Source organism: Scyliorhinus torazame, chromosome 16 (genome assembly GCF_047496885.1).
Source record: "Scyliorhinus torazame isolate Kashiwa2021f chromosome 16, sScyTor2.1, whole genome shotgun sequence".
Classification (NCBI taxonomy): Eukaryota; Metazoa; Chordata; class Chondrichthyes; order Carcharhiniformes; family Scyliorhinidae; genus Scyliorhinus; species Scyliorhinus torazame.
Genome location: NC_092722.1, coordinates 74,806,411 through 74,824,212, shown reverse-complemented (window position 1 = coordinate 74,824,212; position 17,802 = coordinate 74,806,411). Strand labels below are relative to the sequence as shown.

Below are 17,802 nucleotides of genomic sequence, written 5' to 3'. Positions count from 1 at the left end.
TCCTCTCTGCACTCTACAGCAACCATTTTTCCCCTTATATTGACTCTCATGCAACTGTCCTCACTCATGCGTCCTCCCTTCTCTCTCACGAGTTCTCTCTGCTTGCTCAGGAACACTCCCCCCTGTCTCATCTGCCCTCTTTCACACGTCATCTCCCCTCTCCCAAATTCCATCTCCCCTTTTCCATGTGCCCTCTCCACTCTCATACTATCACTGACCTGCTAAACTCCATCTTCTCTCACTCACCCTGTCCCCTCGAAGTCACCCTCTCCCTTCGCACAAACTCTACTCTTTTACAGACCCTCCCGGTCTTGTTCTCACCTTTCTTGTGGAAGGTGTAGACACATCGTTTCCCACAGTCTCCGACTTGACAACACTTCTTCCAGCCTGTGCAATCATCGTCTCTCTCACACTTCTCCACCTCCCCCTTGTCACAGATGTGTTGCGTCGTGGAAGGTTCTGGACATTCCCTGTCACGCTTCCCTGTTTTAAAAACGAGAACACAATGAGAGGCAGGTTTCGCAAATCAGCAACTAAAATACCAAGAATGTTAGAGATTCCAGGGACAGGGAGCGAGGGCAACAATCCAAGGAGGGATTTGAAAACAAGGATGATGATTCTAGAATCTGAGGAAATGCCAGACCAATGGAACATTGTCTTTAATTTCCAGAGGAATCAAATTAAAAGGAGTGAAGTTTTGCTCCAGTTGTACAGGTTACAGTGAGACCACATCTGGAGCACTGGGCATGGTGTTGGTCTCCATACTAAAGAAATTACTTAAATTATATTCAGAGCCATTCAGAGAGGGCTGGCTTGACTGATTCCTGGGATGGAGGGAGGATTAGCTTATGAAGAAAGGGTGAGCAGTTTGGGTCTGTCTCCATTAGATTCAGAAAAATACAAGATCTTGATGGGGCCTGTCAGAGTGGATGCTGGGATGATGTTGCCCCCTCATGGGGAAAGACTGTGACTGGACGACTGGAGATGAGGAGAATTTCATTCTCTGCGTGGGGTGCGAGGCTGTAGAATTTACTTCTCCAGAAAGCAGCACAGGCTGGGTCATTGAATGTATTCAAGGTCGAGTTAAATAGAGTTTTCATTGACAAGGGACTCAAAGGGTATGGGCGGGGTAGACAGGAAGGTGAAGCTGAGGCCACAATGAGATCAGCCATGATCTGATCGAATGGTGGAGAAAGCCCCTGGATTGAAACTGAACTGAGCAGCTCCAGCTGGGAATTGAAGAAGTATTTATTCTTGAATGGGTTGTCGGCATTAATTGCCCGTCCCTAATTGCTCTAAGGTGGTGGTGAGAAATTCTCTACAATACAACTGAGTGCTTAGACGGCAGGGAACACTCAACCACATTGCTCTGGATCACATGGAGGCCAGATGAGATAAGTATGGCAGATGTCCGTCTCTGAAGGATGTTAGTGAACCAGATGTGTTTTTATGATAATCAATGATAGTTATATGGCAACCTTTACTGAGATTAGTTTTAGATTCCAGATTTATGAATTCGATTCAAATTCCACCAGTTGCCATGGAGGAATTAAAACCTATTTTCCCTAAGCATTCTTCTGGGTCTCTGGATTAAGAGTGCAGCGACGTTACCGTTATGTCACCACCTCCCCCTATGTATAAACTGGAACTATTCAACATGAGGTGTCTGCAGGCTGCCTGGACAGTTTGTCCCTCTTACCATGTCTGGAAGCGCGATGGACACATCTTTTCCCACAGCCAGCATCGCAGCAGGTTAACCACAGATCACAGTCATCATTATCCTCACATTCCTTTCCGTAATTTACATCACACATGGGTCGCAGGCGGCTGGGAGCTGGGCAGCTGCCATTCTCTGGAAGGAAACAACAAGCAGATTGGATCAAATATCTACTCAAATCTCAGGTTCCTTTTCTGCAGGTGGACAGAAGGTATATGGAGTGAATCTCAATTGTAACTTTCAAATATTCCCAGGGAAGCTCCAACAAAGGGTTACATGCAGAGTAAACATCCCTCCACAGTGCCCCCATCATACACTCCCAGGACAGGTACAGCACGGGGTTAGATACAGAGTAAAGCTCCCTCTACACTGTCCCCATCAAACACACCCAGGACAGGTACAGCACGGGGTTAGATACAGAGTAAAGCTCCCTCTACACTGTCCCCATCAAACACTCCCAGGACAGGTACAGCACGGGGTTAGATACAGAATAATGCTCATTCTACACTGTAATGACTCCCCAGTACCCCCACACTATAATGAATTCTCTGTCGCCCCACACTGTAATGAATTCTCAGTCCCTCCATTCTGTAATGACTCCTGACTCCCGGCACACTGATGAATTCTCATTCCCCCCACACTGAAACAAATTATCAAACCCACCACACTGTAATGAATTCTCAGTCGCCCCACACTGTAATGATTCCTCAATCTCCCCCACACTGTTGCGACTCCTCACTCCCCCCACTCTGTAGCGACTGCTCACTCCCCCCCCACACAGTAATGATTCCTCAATCTCCCCCACATTGCAATGACCCCTCACTCCCCCCCCACACTGTAATCAATCCTCAGTTCTCCCACACTGTAATGATGCCTCACTCCCCCCAGACTGTAATCAATCCTCACTCACCGTACACTGTAATGAATTCTCACCTCCCCCATACTGCAATGACTCCTGACTTCCCCCAAACTGCAATGACCCCTCACTCCCCCCACACTGTAATGGCTCCACACTGTCATGAATTCTCAGTTCCCCCCACACTGTAATGACTCCTCATTATCCACTCTGTGGAATTCCTCACCTCCTTTGAAGAACTTGAAGACACATCTCTTTCCACAGCCAGCATCGCAGCACATCTGCCAATGGTCACAGTCCACATCTTCCTCACATTCATCTCCGAGCTTCAAGCTGCAAACTTTGCTCAGTGAGCTGCTGGCTGGACACTGATCGCTCTCTTCTTTACAGGAAGACAGAAAGAGATCATTAAAGCACACAGGATCCTGGCCCTTTATAAACACAGGTACAAAGTACAAAGCTAATGATTCCTCCTCAACCATTTTATAAATCACTGCTTCAGCCTGAGCTGGAAGGTTGTGTTCAAATCTCTGCTGCCCACTTTTGGAAGGATGTCAAGGCCTTTGAGATACTGAAGAGCAGGAGAGAGACAAATTGGACAATTCTTTCAAAGACCTGGAACAGACATGAAGGTCAGAATGGCCTCTTTCTGTGCTGTCCGCTCAGGTTCAATCGAGCTTTTCTTTGTGTCGACAATCGAGGAGATATTAGGGCGAGGTGACCTAAAGCTTAGTCAAGGAACTCACTTTATAAGGAGTTTGTTAAAGGAGTTGAGAGCTGCAGAGGCAGTTAAGGAGGGAATTCAGGGGCGGCACACCGCACAGTGGTTAGCACTGCTGCCTACAGCTCTGAGGACCCAGGTTCGAATCCCGGCCCTGGGTCACTATCTATGTGGAGTTTGCACATTCTCCCAGTGTCTACGTGGGTTTCGCCCCCAGAACCCAAAGATGTGCAGGTTAGGAGGATTGGCCACGCTAAATTGCCCCCTAATTGGAAAAAAATAATTGGGCACCCTAAATTTATGAAATAACTATATTTTTGCAAAAGGAGGGAATTCCAGAATTCAGGACCCAGGCAACTTAAGGTGTGCCTGAAAATGTTGGAGAAAGTGCAGGACAACAAGTAGAGGATTATGGGTGAACCATTCACAATATCCACGGAGGGTGTCCTTGGGTGAAGTGGAGAGAGGTAGTGGACAATTCTGGCCTAATATAACACGTGACCAATCAGTTGAAGGGGCTGGAGCATGTGACCAGATACAGGAGATTTCATCAGGTGAGCAATGAGACACAGGGTAACAGACCATATGACCAATCAGACACATGTCCCTGGATAATGTCACCAATCAGACACAAGGCCACAGACAAAGAACAAAGAACAATACAGCACAGGAACAGGCCCTTCGGCCCTACAAACCTGTACCGGTCATAATACCAAACTGTGCCAAAACCTTCAGCACTCCCTTGTGCTGTATCCCTCTATACCCATCCTATACATGTGTTTGCCACGATGCCTTTTGAACGCCGGTAATGTATCTGCTTCCACAACTTCCCCTGGCAACACGTTCCAGGTACTCGCCACCCTCTGCGTAAAAAACCTGCCTCGCACATCTCCTCTATGGAACTTAAACCTATGCCCCCTGGTGAATGACTCCTCCACCCTGGGAAAGAGTGCCTGCCCATCCACTCTATCCATGCTCCTCATAATCCTGTAGACCTCTTGATCAGGTCACCTCTCAACCTCCGTCTTTCTAATGAAAACAGTCCGTGTCTATTCAGCCTCTGCACATACCTAACACCCTCCCGACCAGGCAATATCCTGGTAAACCTCCTCTGCAGCCTCTCCAAAGCCTCCACATCCTTCTGGTAGTAGGCGACCAGAAATGTGCGCCGTATTCCAAGTGCGACCGTACCAAGGATCTATACAACTGTTGCATGACATGTCAGTTTTTATACTCGATGCCCCATCCAATGAAGGCAAGCATTCCGTACGGAATGAGCTTTCTTGACTACCCTGTCCACTTGTGTTGCCACTTTCAAAAATCTGTGGAGCTGCATGCCCAGATCTCTCTGACTTTCTATATTCCTCAGGCTTTTTGCCATTTACGGTATATTCTCCCTGTGTGTTAGACCTACCAAAATGCATTACCTCACATTTGTCCGGATTAAACTCCATTTGCCATGTTTCTGCCCAAGTGGCCAACCTATCTGGGAGTGACCATGTGACCAATCAGACACGGGGCTCTGGATCATGCAACCAATCAGACAAATGCCCTGGGTCAAATGGCCGATTAGACACAAGGCATTGTATCAGACTTCCGATAAGACCGAGGAGCTTGGATCATGTGATCAATCAGACCCAATTCTCTGTATCATGTGGCCAATCAGACATGGGGTTTACGGTTAAGTGACCAATCAGACACAAGGCCCTGGGTTATGTGACCAATCACACACTGCATTCTGTACCATGTGGCCAACAAGACACAGGTCCCTGGATTATCTGACCTATCACACACAGTGCTCTGTACCATGAGGGGGCTGATGTAGCTCAGTTCACTGGACAGCTGGTTTATGATGCAAAGCAAGGCCAGCAGTGCGGGTTCAATTGATGTATTGGATCAGGTTACTCGTGAAGGCCTGGCTTTTCAATCCTGCCCCTCACCTGAGGTGTCCTCCGGTTAAATCACCACCTGCCAGATCTCCCCCTCAAAGGAGTAAGCAGCCTATGGCCATCTGGGATGATGGTGACTTTTACCTTACCTCCGTATCTTGTGGCCAATCAGACGCATGGCCCTGGGGTAAGTGGTGAATCAGGCACAGGGCCCTGGGTTATGTGACCAATCAGACACACAGTCACTGGTCATGTTGCCAATGAGTCACAGGAATTTGTGAGCAATTAGACACAAGGTCCTGTTTTATGTGACCAATCACACAGAGTCCTAGAGCTTGGTATTGTGTCGTACACAGGGGACTGTATCCTGTGGCCTGTTCCTTTGGACAGATCCTGGGGCTCTCTTCTGGTATTGTTTGTTAGTCGAAGTTAAATTGTGTTGTGAACTGAGTTTTTTGTGGATTGTCCTTACTGTGCCAGCTGGAGTAGACACACTTCTTCCCACAGCCGATATCACAGCACTGCTTCCAGGAACTGCAGCCCTCATCATCATTACAAGATTCACTCGAGTTGCTGGCACAGATCCTCCTCGCTCGGTGCGAGTCAGGACATTCATCTCCTTCATCTGCATGAGAAAAAGTTGTAAGTTAAAGGTGGAGGGAGATACACACAGCAAAAGAGAGTACTGAGGGAATACTGCACTGTCTGAGGATCAATACTGAGAGTGTATCACACAGTCAGAGCACCATACCGAAGGAATGCTGCACTGTTTCACACTCTATTCATCAGTACGTCTCATTTTGTCTTGATCACAGCATTCTTGTGTCTCACCCTCACATTTTCTGTTTCTCTCTCCTCTTTGTCAGTGTGTCTCGCTCTCTCTCTCTGTCACTGGAACTCTCTCTTGTTTGCTTAGTGTCAATTTCTCTCATTCTGCTTCAACCTATCTCTCCGTCTCTCTTCCTCGTTCACTTTCTTCCTTATCCCCTTGCGCTGCCGTTTCCTTGCTTACCATCATCCATGAAGCTGGTAATACAGATTTTCCCACATATGGTGTCACAACAGGTCTGCCAAGCGTCGCAATCATCATCTCCGCTGCACTGGTCTCCGAGTTTCAGATCACACATTGGGGTGAGACGGTGGGGCGCTGGACAGGTATCATCCCCTGGAACACAGAAATCGGTGATCAATCAGGAAAACCTCACTTGCCAGATCTGCCCGAGTGGAGTCACAATGGGCTGGATTGTCCGCCCCGACACGCCACTTTTCAGCCTCGACCCGCCCGCAGGATTCTCTGTTACGCCGCCCAGTCAACGGGGTTTCCCATTGTGGGGCAGCCCCACGCCGTCGGGAAACCCCCGGGCACCGGCAAATCGGAGAATCACGCCGGCGGAGAATCCCACCCTCCTTCTCTGGAGACCTCCATAAATGAGGAATTACAGAGATTGTCTGTAATCGATGGTCGAGCTCAGGTCACCCATTATGGAGAGATCCCTCAGGAGAATCCAAACAAAGTGGTTTCCTTCAGGAACCCATTAATGATGAATGAAGTCACACATCTTTAATTGGAGTCAGGGGTGAAACAGCTCGGCAACAGGTTCCATCGCCAGTCTGATGAATGTAGAAATGTTTCTATACATTGTATTTTCTGTCTTTTGCAGTAATATTATTAAGGACCCTGGTTTAAAATACAAGCAGTGTGTCTCCTAAAGCTGTAATTAAGAAATCATATAAGGCAAGGGAATCATTTATTCAAACCACTTTGTTGGTCACAGATAAAAGTCTAATCGAATGGTGTTTATATTTTGGCTGGTTCCATGGGATACAGATAATTTGAGGGACAGTATTTAGACCAACTAGTCTGGTACTGGGTCATCTCAATGGATTATGGATAATGTCATTAATTGGAGGAGCCAGGTCTGACTGGAGTTTGAAGTCTGCTATAATATTTCAAGTGGAACAGCGGTTTGTCATGGGATTTGAGTCTGAGAAGACAGAAGGATTTTTTGGTTGTTCCTGAAAAGGGTCTTTCTCTCTCTCTTTAAAAGTCTGCACAGATAAGCAAGTAACCTGTTTCGTTAACTTTATTTGTAAGTGGCATTTGATCTGGATTGGGTTGCTCAATTGAAGTTTGTGGCAGGTTTACATAGTAAGTTAAAGATTTTCTTTTATTTAAGAATTATTTAAATGTTAATTCTGCACACTCCTACACACGCACACTCCTACACACGCACACCCCTACACACGCACACTCCTACACACGCACACTCCTACACACGCACACTCCCACTTGCACACTCGCACACTCCATTCCCAGCTTGTGATGAACTCAGAGCGCCATGAAGAGACTCTGATCACCTCAAACCCTTTGAACCACTCACGGGACATGAAGAAGCGAGGAACACATCTCTTTCCACACTCGGCATCACAGCACGAGGACCAGGCCAAGCAGTCAGCGTCACTCTCACACACATCTCCGAGCTTCAGTTCACAGAAGTTGTCCAATCGGCTGGAAGCAGGACACTGGATAGCTGGAAGACACAAATATCAAACACTCCATCAAAGACTGACGGGACAGTGCCAGCGTGTAGGTAAATACAGAGGAAAGCTGAGCGATTTCTTACATCTGGTCAGGAACTTGGGGACACATCTGTTTCCACAGCTGGAATTGCAGCAAGTCTGCCAACCATCACAGTCGCTGTCATTGTGACACTGGGTGTTGAAGCTCATTGTGCAGATGTGAGTCAGTCGAGAAGATTCTGGGCATCTCCGGTCACCACCTGTAGAGAGGACAGTGATACATGGTCAGTTTGATGTGTCTAATCTGGACGTCGCTTCCCACTCACCCGACTGGCTCTCCCGGTCCCCTCTGTGACCTCCATCTCTATGGAGCAGGATCTAGGAGGGGAGCGAATGTCTCGATTGGTTACTTACCCTTGCCGTGGAATACATGGACACACCGTCTGCCACAGGTGGTGTTACAGCAGGTCTGCCAGGCAAAACAATCGTCGTCATCTTCACACAGCTCCCCATACCTCAGCTCACACATTGTGGACAGGCGGTGTGGGGCAGGACAATCCCCTGCTGTCAGATCTAGAGAAAGGAGAGACAAAAATGAGAATTGGGTGGGAGCGAGGATCTCAGTACATCAGCATTCTGCATTATCAGTCCCAGTCAGCTGATGTGGTGAATGTATAATTACTGATGATTCACCAGTGCACTGTGTTATGTTATTAACCCTGTGGGCTCTGCCTATGGGCCATTGTGTGGCTTCACCCACAGGGGATGTTGGGGCATGTCCGGGCTCCGCCCATGGCTCCACCCCCTTTACAGGAAGTATAAGAGCTGCTGACCTGTAGGGCCACATTCAGTGTTGTACCGGTCACAGGCAGGCTCAGTTCTAAGCTGATTAAAACCACGGTTTACTTCTCCACGTGTCTTCGAGTGAATTGATGGTCGCATCAATTTAATCAGCTTAAAATACGACTCTGGAATCAGCCCTCAAACCTGACTGACTGGAACTCGATCCACAGGCCGCGGAGGCGAAAGAATTTTTTTCACCTTGGCTTCGCTGCTTCAAGGCCTCTCTCGCCGCGTCGTCTACGCCATCCGTCACTGACGATCAGAAGCTGAGCCTCCTCCACGCACGGGTGAGCCATCGCATTTCTGTCCAGCTCGACGAAGCCGCTTCCTATACTGAAGCCCTCGCACTACTCGAACGCCTCTCTGTGCGGCCTGTGAACGAGGTATACGCGCGACATGTCGTCACCACTCGCCGCCAACGCTCCGGGGAGTCGCGAGATGACTACCTACGCGACCTCAAAGCCCTCGCGCGCAACTGTAACTACCAGGCCGTTACGGCCACTCAGCACATGGAGCTCGCCGTCCGAGACGTTTACGTGGCCGGGGGTCCGATCGAACTGTGTGAGACAGCACCTGCGCGAAAAAGATGCCCAGGACCTGGACGACACGGTAAAACTGGCTACCTCTCTGGAGGCCGCTTTTCAGAGCCTTACTGCGTTCCCGGCCAATCACGCGACCTCCACGTGGGCCCCCGACCCGAGACTACTCCAGGCCTATGCCGTGCGGCCGCCTGCCCATCATCGGGGGGCTACCCTGCTACTTTTGCGGCCAGTCCCAACACCCCCGACTGCACTGCCCGGCCCGCAACGCGAACTGCAGCAGCTGCGGGCGAAAAGGACACTTCACCAAGGTCTGCCTGGCCAGGTCTAAGAACTCGAACTCACAGACCCGATCCACAGACTCACAGGCCCGCAGACTCCGCCTCCGCGTAACATGTGCGACTCATGGGAGCCGCCATCTTGGCCATCCTCCCCCACGTGGCCGGCCATGTGCGATCCATGGGGGCTGCCATCTTGGCCGCCATCTGCTGCGCCGCTCAACGCGTATGACCTACAGGGACAGCCATCGCGGGGCCGCCCCAGCACCTCCGATCACGCCGCCGGCTACCCACACCTCAGCGCAGTCACCCTGGACCAGTCGCAACCTAAGCACCTCCGGACCTCCATGATGGCCGTCCGGGTTAACGGGTACCCGACTCCGGGAGCACAGAGAGCTTCATTCACCCGGACATGGTAAGATGCTGCTCGCTCCCAATATTCCCGACGCAACAAACCATATCCCTCGCCTCTGGGTCGCACTCGGTGCAAATCCAAGGGTGCACTACTGCAACCCTAGCAATACAGGGTGCTGAGTACGCTAACTTTAAACTATATGTGCTCCCAGACCTCTGCGCGCCTCTCCTATTGGGACTTGACTTCCAGTGCAACCTCAGGAGCCTAACTCCTAAGTTCGGGGGTCCCCTGCCCCCGCTCACCATATGCAGCCTCGCGACCCTAAAAATCAACCCCACCCCCCCCCCCCCCCCCCCCCCGTCTTCGCAAACCTCACCGCCGATTGCAAGCCTGTACCCACCAGAAGCAGGCGGTATAGCATGCAGGACAGGACGTTCATTGGGTCCGAGGTCCAGCGTCTCTTGCGGGAGGGGTCATAGAGGCCAGCAATAGCCTCTGGAGAGCTCAGGTGGTGGTCGTCAAGACCGAGGAAAAGTTCCAGATGGTGGTTGATTACAGCCAAACCATTAACCGGTTTACGCAACTCGATGCGTACCACCTTCCCCGGATTGCAGACATGGTAAATCAGATCGCACACTACTAGGTGTTCTCCACGGTGGATCTGAAGTCTGCATACCACCAGCTCCCAATCCACCTGGAGGACCGCCACTACATGGCGTTTGAGGCAGACGGCCGCCTTTTCCATTTCCTCCGGGTCCCCTTTGGCGTCACGAACGGGGTTTTGGTGTTCCAACGAGCGATGGACCGAATGGTGGACCAGTACGGGCTGCAAGCCACGTTTCCGTACTTGGACAATGTCACCACCTGCGGCCATGATCAGCAGGACCACGACGCCAACCTCCACCGATTTCTCCAAACCACCCAAACCCTCAATCTCACCTACAACAAGGAGAAATGTGTTTTCCGCACAACCAGACTAGCCATCCTCGGCTACGTCATGGAGAACGGAGTCCTAGGGCCCGACCCTGACCGTATGCGCCCCCTCCTGCAACTCCCTCTCCCTCACTGTCCCAAGGCCCTGAAGAGGTGCCTTGGATTTTTCTCCTACTACGCCCAGAGGGTCCCCCAGTATGCGGACAAAGCCCGCCCACTATTTAAGGCCACCCTCTTTCCACTGGCAGCCGAGGCCTGCCAGGCCTTCAACTGCATCAAGGCGGACATCGCCAAAGCTGCGATGTGCGCGGTGGACGAGTCCGTCCCCTTCCAGGTGGAGAGTGAAGCCTCGGAGGTCGCTCTCACCGCCACCCTCAACCAAGCAGGCAGATCGGTAGCGTTTTTCTCACGCCCCCTCATCACCTCCGAAATTCGACACTAAATTCGACATTCGGTCGAAAAAGAAGCCCAAGCCATCGTGGAAGCCGTGCGGCACTGGAGGCACTACCTCGCTGGTAGGAGGTTTACCCTCGTCACCGACCAACGATCGGTAGCCTTCATGTTCGACAATACGCAACGGGGCAAGATCAAGAATGATAAGATCTTGAGGTGGAGAATCAAACTCTCCACCTATAACTACGATATAGCATACTGTCCTGGGAAGCTCAACGAGCCCCCAGATGCCCTGTCCTGCGGCACATGCACCAGCGCGCAAGATGACCAACTATGGGCTATCCACGATGACCTCTGCCACCCGGGGGTCACCCGGCTCGCCCATTACATCAAGGCCCGCAACCTGCCCTACTCCACCGAGGAGGTCAGAGCTATAACCAGAGACTACCAAATCTGTGTGGAGTGTAAACCGCACCTCTATCGATCAGATAAGGCCCACCTGGTAAAGGCATCCCCGCCCTTTGAACGCCTCAGTATCGATTTCAAAGGGCCCCTCCCCTCCAATAACTGCAACACGTACTTCCTTAACATCATAGATGAGTTCTCCCGCTTCCCGTTTGCCACCCCCTGCCCTGATATGACCAACCCCACTGTCATTAAAGCCCTGCATAGTGTTGCTAACTTTTGGTTGGTTCAATTGGCTCTGTTTTATAACCTTTGCTCGAGAGTCGCCAGGTATCTTTATGCTACCGCCACGAGGTTCAAGTTCAAGTAATGATCAATAACTCAACACACCAATTAGTAAGATTCAAATCAATACACATTTATTATACACAGTAAATCACTACTCATGCATAAACTCTACTTTCTAGGCTATTTCTATCACTAACAGGCCAATACTTAGCTTCGGACTGGCCCACCAGGTCAGGGGAACAAATGGCCTTTCGTTCAGGTCCTGAGTCTGCGGGATTCAAAAGCTGGTATGGACTGGTAGCTAGGAGCGCCTGTCTCGTAGCGAGCGTTGACTTGAGACTTACTTTCTTGGAGGCCGCCGGACAGTTCACTCTCAGGGGTTGCTTCGCGTTGCTGAGTGACCCTGTCAAGAAGAACGATTTGAACTTGGGGGCTTTACTTTATAGTCCCCAGGGGCTTCCCGCCCTTCGGGGCGGACCCCGTACCTGGTTTCAAGTGATTGGACTTCGTTCCAATTGCTTGGTTCGATTTCTCCAATACTGGAGCTGTTCCCAGATCGTTGGGCGGTCTTTAAGTGTCCGTTAACCTCTTTTGTGTTGGCTCCTGCTGGCGCCGAGGAGTCTGGCTTGGCTTTGTTTATCTTAAAATGTTTCGACTGTTCCCGGGGATTGCCCATTACTATGTAGATGGCTACTACATTACTATGCAGATGGCTGCTTGTATCGATGCTGTCTGGGTTTCTGCAGAGTCTAATACACAGTAAACTTGCACCTGCTAGTTTTTGCCTGTGTTGGCTGAATTTCCCTTCAGCCTTTGCGGTTCTCCATTTTAAGTCGGTAAGTGGCCAACTCAGGTGGTTCACCCTGTTTGGTTTCCCTAGTTATGTCCACAGCGACAGGGGCTTGTCGTTCATGAGCGACGAACTGCGTCAGTACCTGCTCATTAGGAGCATCGCCTCGAGCAGGACTACCAGTTATAACCCCTGGGGAAACGGGCAGGTGGAGAGGGAGAACGCGACGGTCTGGAAGACCGTCCTACTGACCCTGCGGTCGAGGAATCTCCCAGTTTCTCACTGGCAGGAGGTCCTCCCCAATGTGCTCCACTCTATTAGGTCCCTCCTTTGCACGGCCACAAACCAGACTCCTCATGACCGTTTGTTTGCTTTCCCTAAGGGAGCTAACTCAGGGTCCTCGCTTCCGCCCTGGCTGGTGACACCGGCTCCAGTCCTCCTCCGAAAACATGTTCGGAGCGATAAGACCGACCCCCTGGTAGAGAGGGTCCAGCTCCTGCACTCCAACCCACACTACACGTACGTCGAACACCCCGATGGCCGGTAAGATACCGTCTCCCTCCGGGACCTGGCGCCCACAGGCTCCAACACCACTCCCACTACTGCATCCCCCACACTATGTCCCGTCCAACCTCCCATGTTCAGCGCCCCCACACTTTATGGTTCCCGCGCTCCCTCCCACCCGCCGCACCGGTCCACAGGAATGAAGCACCGGAAGAGCAGCTCCCGGAGTCCACGCCTGTGCCTGCTCCGGACCCACTTCCACAGCCATCCGAAGTGGCTGCAACACCAGTGCTTCGGTGGTCACAATGTATGATCCGGGCACCGGACCGACTGAATCTATGAGCCCGTCGCCCCCGCCGGACTTCATTTTTAAACAGGGGGTGAATGTGGTGAATGTATAATTACTGATAATTCACCAGTGCACTGTGTTATGTTATTAACCCCATGGGCTCTACCTATGGGCCATTGTGTGGCTTCACCCACATGGGATATGTTGGGGCATGTACGGACTCTGCCCATGGCTCCACCCCCTTTACAGGAAGTATAAGAGCTGCCGACCTGCGGGGCCGCCTTCAGTGTTATACCGGTCACAGGCAGGCTCAGTACTAAGCTGATTAAAACCACGGTTTACTTCTCCACGTGGCTTCGAGTGAATTGATGGTCGCATCAGCTGGGACTGTCTTTTCATTCAGCTTTGTTGATACTTTGCTGCGTCCGGCTGGCCATGTGCTCTTACCTGAGAATTTCGGACTGTGCTGCTGTCCCATGAAGGAGTGGACACATCTGCTACCACAGGGAGTCTTGCAACACTGCATCCACTTGCCACAATCCTCCTCATCCTGACAGGGCTGACTGTGGTTCATCCTGCACACACGATCCAGACTGGATGCATCAGGACACTTCTTGGCAGTCCAATCTAAGAAACCACGAGATTGGTTAAGGCTGGAGACAGCTGAGATGGGGACAGACATAGAGGGACGGAGACAAGGGGTAAGATGGAGACAGAGACAGGGAGAGAGAGAGGAAAGAGAAGCAGATAGACGACAGGGTGAGGGACAGAGAGTGGAGAGAGAGACTGCTTCAGAGAGAGAGAGACCAGGATAGCGGCAGACCGGGACAGAGAGATCCCACAACAGAGAAACAGAGAGAGACTCAGATGGACGGAGAGCAACAGAGAGACAGGGACATAGACAGGGAGAGAGAGAGACAGACAGAGAGACACACACACACGGAGTGACAGAGCGAGGGAGAAACAGAAAATTACCAAAAAGAGAAAGTGATGGATGGAGAGACAGAATTTCGAGAGGGGGGATAGGAGAGAGAACGATTGGGAGAGTGATACAGGAGAAGAGGCAGAAGAGACATATAGATAGAAACTGACAGAGAGAGAAAGAGTGATAGAAAGAGAGACACAAAGAGAGAAAGAATGAGACAGAAAAAATATAACCAGAGAGACACAAAGAGAGAGAGACTGAGACAGACATAGAAAAGGAAGGATAGATGTTGAGAGATATCATGAGAGATAAAGAAAGACACAGATGCGACCCACTGCAGACATGTACAGACCTGTTGAGGATCCATTCTTTTTGGACCAGGAACCTCCCCAATTGGATTTCCCAAAGGATGATGGGACACATCGTTTCTGACAGCCAGCATCACAGCAACTTTGGAAACCATTGCAATCTCCATCTGACTCACACACCTTCCCGAAGGTGCTGTTACACACGCGGGCCAGATACTCTGGACGAGGACATTGCCCATCATCTATGTGGGAGAGAGAGACATGCACAATCCAGCATCACCGAGACACAAAGTAAAGCTCCCTCTGCACAGTCGCATCAGACAGTCCCAGGACAGGGACAGCACAGGGTTTGATAAAGAGGAAAACTCCCTCTACACTCTCCCCATCAAACACTCCCAGGACAGGTGCAGCAGGGGGTTAGGTACAGAGTGTAGTGATCTGCATCAAATACATTACAACTAAGTAACCACTAGAGTGAGCACCAGAGATGTATATATACATGGCCAAACAGGAAGTCAGCAGACTCTTCACAGGAACAGCAGCTGGTGAGCAGGACACAGACAGGCAGCTCAGATGTAACGTAGTATAAGCGCTGGAGAGAGAACAAACTCATAGAAATAAAGCATCTACTTCAACTGTAAGACTACAAGCTTTATTCAGACACAAGGAATAATACATGGTCCCAGATAACTTCAGAACGCTTACTAGAAAGGTTACTAGATGCAGACAAAGCAAGATCGAAAACAGAAGAAAACTTGTACGTGGGGAGACTTCACTGAGTCGATGAAACTCATTGGAACTCTACCGCAGCTGAAAACAACCGGTAATTTAAGTCATAGATGGAAAATCTTTAAACAAGCGTTCAAACTGTATATCGTAGCTAATGAGTTGAGCGCGACCTCAGAAGAAATGAAAATAGCACTTCTACTAGCAGGACATGAAGTAAGAGAAATCTATAACTGCTTTAATTACTTGAAAGGTGAAGACAACACCAAATTAGAAGTAATACATAAAAAATTTGAAGATTACTGTAACACCAATAACAATGCTGCTTTAAGACATTCAATTGCTCATAGACCAAATTGCACAGGGAATGAGTGATGCGAAACTCAAACATTCATCAGAACAGAAAGGTTTAATGCTGGATTGACAAGTGCAGATCGCAAGAAAAAAATAACTTAAAGTTTTTAACAAGAAAAAACGGCGAAAAAGTTATTTTCCATGGGTCTGAAGAATTTAAAATGGCGTCTGAGCACATTTTAAACTTCCCGGGGAACAAAGGCCACAAATCTGGGTCTGCGCATGCGCAGGAAACTGCAGCCATGCATGCGCAATTGAAAAAAACAAGTTTTGGGCGCAGATTGTTCCGCGCATGCGCAAGGCGCGCATGTGCAGTTTACGAAAAAGCGCACAGTAAAGGAAAATCGATTTGAGCATGCGCAATCGATTCCTACGCTTTACGTCACGAGCGTCATGACGTTGGACAACTCAGACCATGCCCACTTAAAGGGGAAATGCGAGAAAAATCACAAACAATACTCTTAAAGGCACAAAACCAACAAATTTAACCTCAAAAGGCACAACAATTCCTGAACTTCTACCAGCAGTTGAACATAACTTTTGCAGCACCCTGGAACAAGCAGTTTGCACCACCCAATTGAAGAGCGCAATGACAAATCCGAAACCAAAGAAGATGATTTGTTAATTGAACATGAAGAGCACAATAACACATCCGAAACAAAAAGAGATGATTTGTATGTTGAAGAATACTACTCAGACCTGGCTGAGTTATTCGCATATGATGATCATAAAAGCATCGGCAACATGGTTGAAAAGCTCAACATGAGTCTACTCATAGTAGATGAATCCAATACCATGATGCAATGGCAGATCGTCGATACATTGGATGACAGCAACCTGTCAAATACCCAAGAAGAAAACGATGCCACACAACGAGTACTGAACGACTCCGTTGAGAGAGCACAGATTGGCTCCACACAGAGAACACTGCACGACTCCACACAGAGAGCAATGAAAGACTCCACAGAGAGAGCGACACAAGCCTCCACAGAGAGCTCATTCTCAGACTCCAAAATGGAAGCAACTAAAGTTGCTGGAACAAGCTGCTTGTTCCAGGGTGAAGTCCATGCAAGCACAAGACCAGGAAGGTCTATCAACCTTATCTGAGCAACCAGCAGCAGACTATGAAAGTCTACGAAGCTCACACGAACAACAAAAAGACGATGAAAGTCTACCCAGCTTATTTAACCATGACGAAGACACTGAATGTCTACCCACTGTATGTGAGAATAGTGACAATGTGACCGCGATGGACATACAGGATGTGCAAGATCACAGCAAGACTGATCTCAGCTCGTATGTACAGAAGCACTCAACAATCAAAGTGAAACTACTCTTGTGTCCAGTGAGACCACGTCAATTAAAACCTCATCTACTCTAAACTACCCACAAGAAAATGAAATCTTGAAGATTTTGACTCCAGAAGAGGAGCACCAAGAAATCAATGATGAGTCAAGTGAACCAGAAATGACTCCAGAAGAGGAGCTCCAAGGAATCAACCACAAAGGAGTAATGTCACCAAGATTAATGCAACATCAGATCATTCTCACAATCCTCAAGAAGGAACGTTCAATGAAACATCAGATACCACAAAGGACACTGACACAAATAACTTTGAGAATGACTCGATTAACCACACGGAACAGTCATTGAGCGCAATAAGAACAGCAAAAACCACAAGAAGCACAACAGAAACAAGACCAACAACACCAACAACAAAAACGACAAGAAGCACAACAGGCACAACAACAAAAACTACAAGAACTACAACAAAAACAACAACAAGAACCATAACAAAGGCAAAAACAGCAACAACAAGCATGACAAAAACAACAAGAACAACAATGGAAACAACAAAGACAGAAACAACAAAAACAACAACAATGAAACAACAACCTTGTACAACATGGTACAACTCTGCACATGAAGGACAATGTAACAGCACAGCTCAAAACAATGGCAAGAGTACAAACATACTATGTCATGACAACAAATCTCATGAATTCATATTTGCTCCAAAACAAACAAGCAAGCCACTTTTCAAGGCAGATGACATACAGAATCAATACTGCAAACACAGAAAAAAGTCCAGGTTAGACAACAAAGATGACATACAGAATCGCTAATGTCGGGTTGGGTGTTCTGATGTACAAACGATCCAACACGGCT

The 17,802-nt window shown here is 49.2% G+C and overlaps 1 protein-coding gene across 1 annotated transcript in view; it reads right to left on the bottom strand.

Moving 5' to 3' along the window:
- The window catches only part of LOC140392263 (uncharacterized), a 206,242-nt gene extending 192,299 nt beyond the window's left edge, over positions 1-13,943 (bottom strand). Inside the window, exons 1-9 of the mRNA XM_072477579.1 lie at positions 13,768-13,943; positions 8,118-8,276; positions 7,808-7,963; positions 7,565-7,714; positions 6,196-6,348; positions 5,656-5,808; positions 2,800-2,955; positions 1,700-1,852; positions 322-483 (exon numbers count right to left, since the gene is read on the bottom strand). Coding sequence (XP_072333680.1) covers positions 322-483; positions 1,700-1,852; positions 2,800-2,955; positions 5,656-5,808; positions 6,196-6,348; positions 7,565-7,714; positions 7,808-7,963; positions 8,118-8,276; positions 13,768-13,894 — 1,369 coding nt within the window. The 5' untranslated portion in view covers positions 13,895-13,943. The remainder of the gene's footprint in view (positions 1-321; positions 484-1,699; positions 1,853-2,799; positions 2,956-5,655; positions 5,809-6,195; positions 6,349-7,564; positions 7,715-7,807; positions 7,964-8,117; positions 8,277-13,767) is intronic.
- Positions 13,944-17,802: the final 3,859 nt, after the last annotated feature.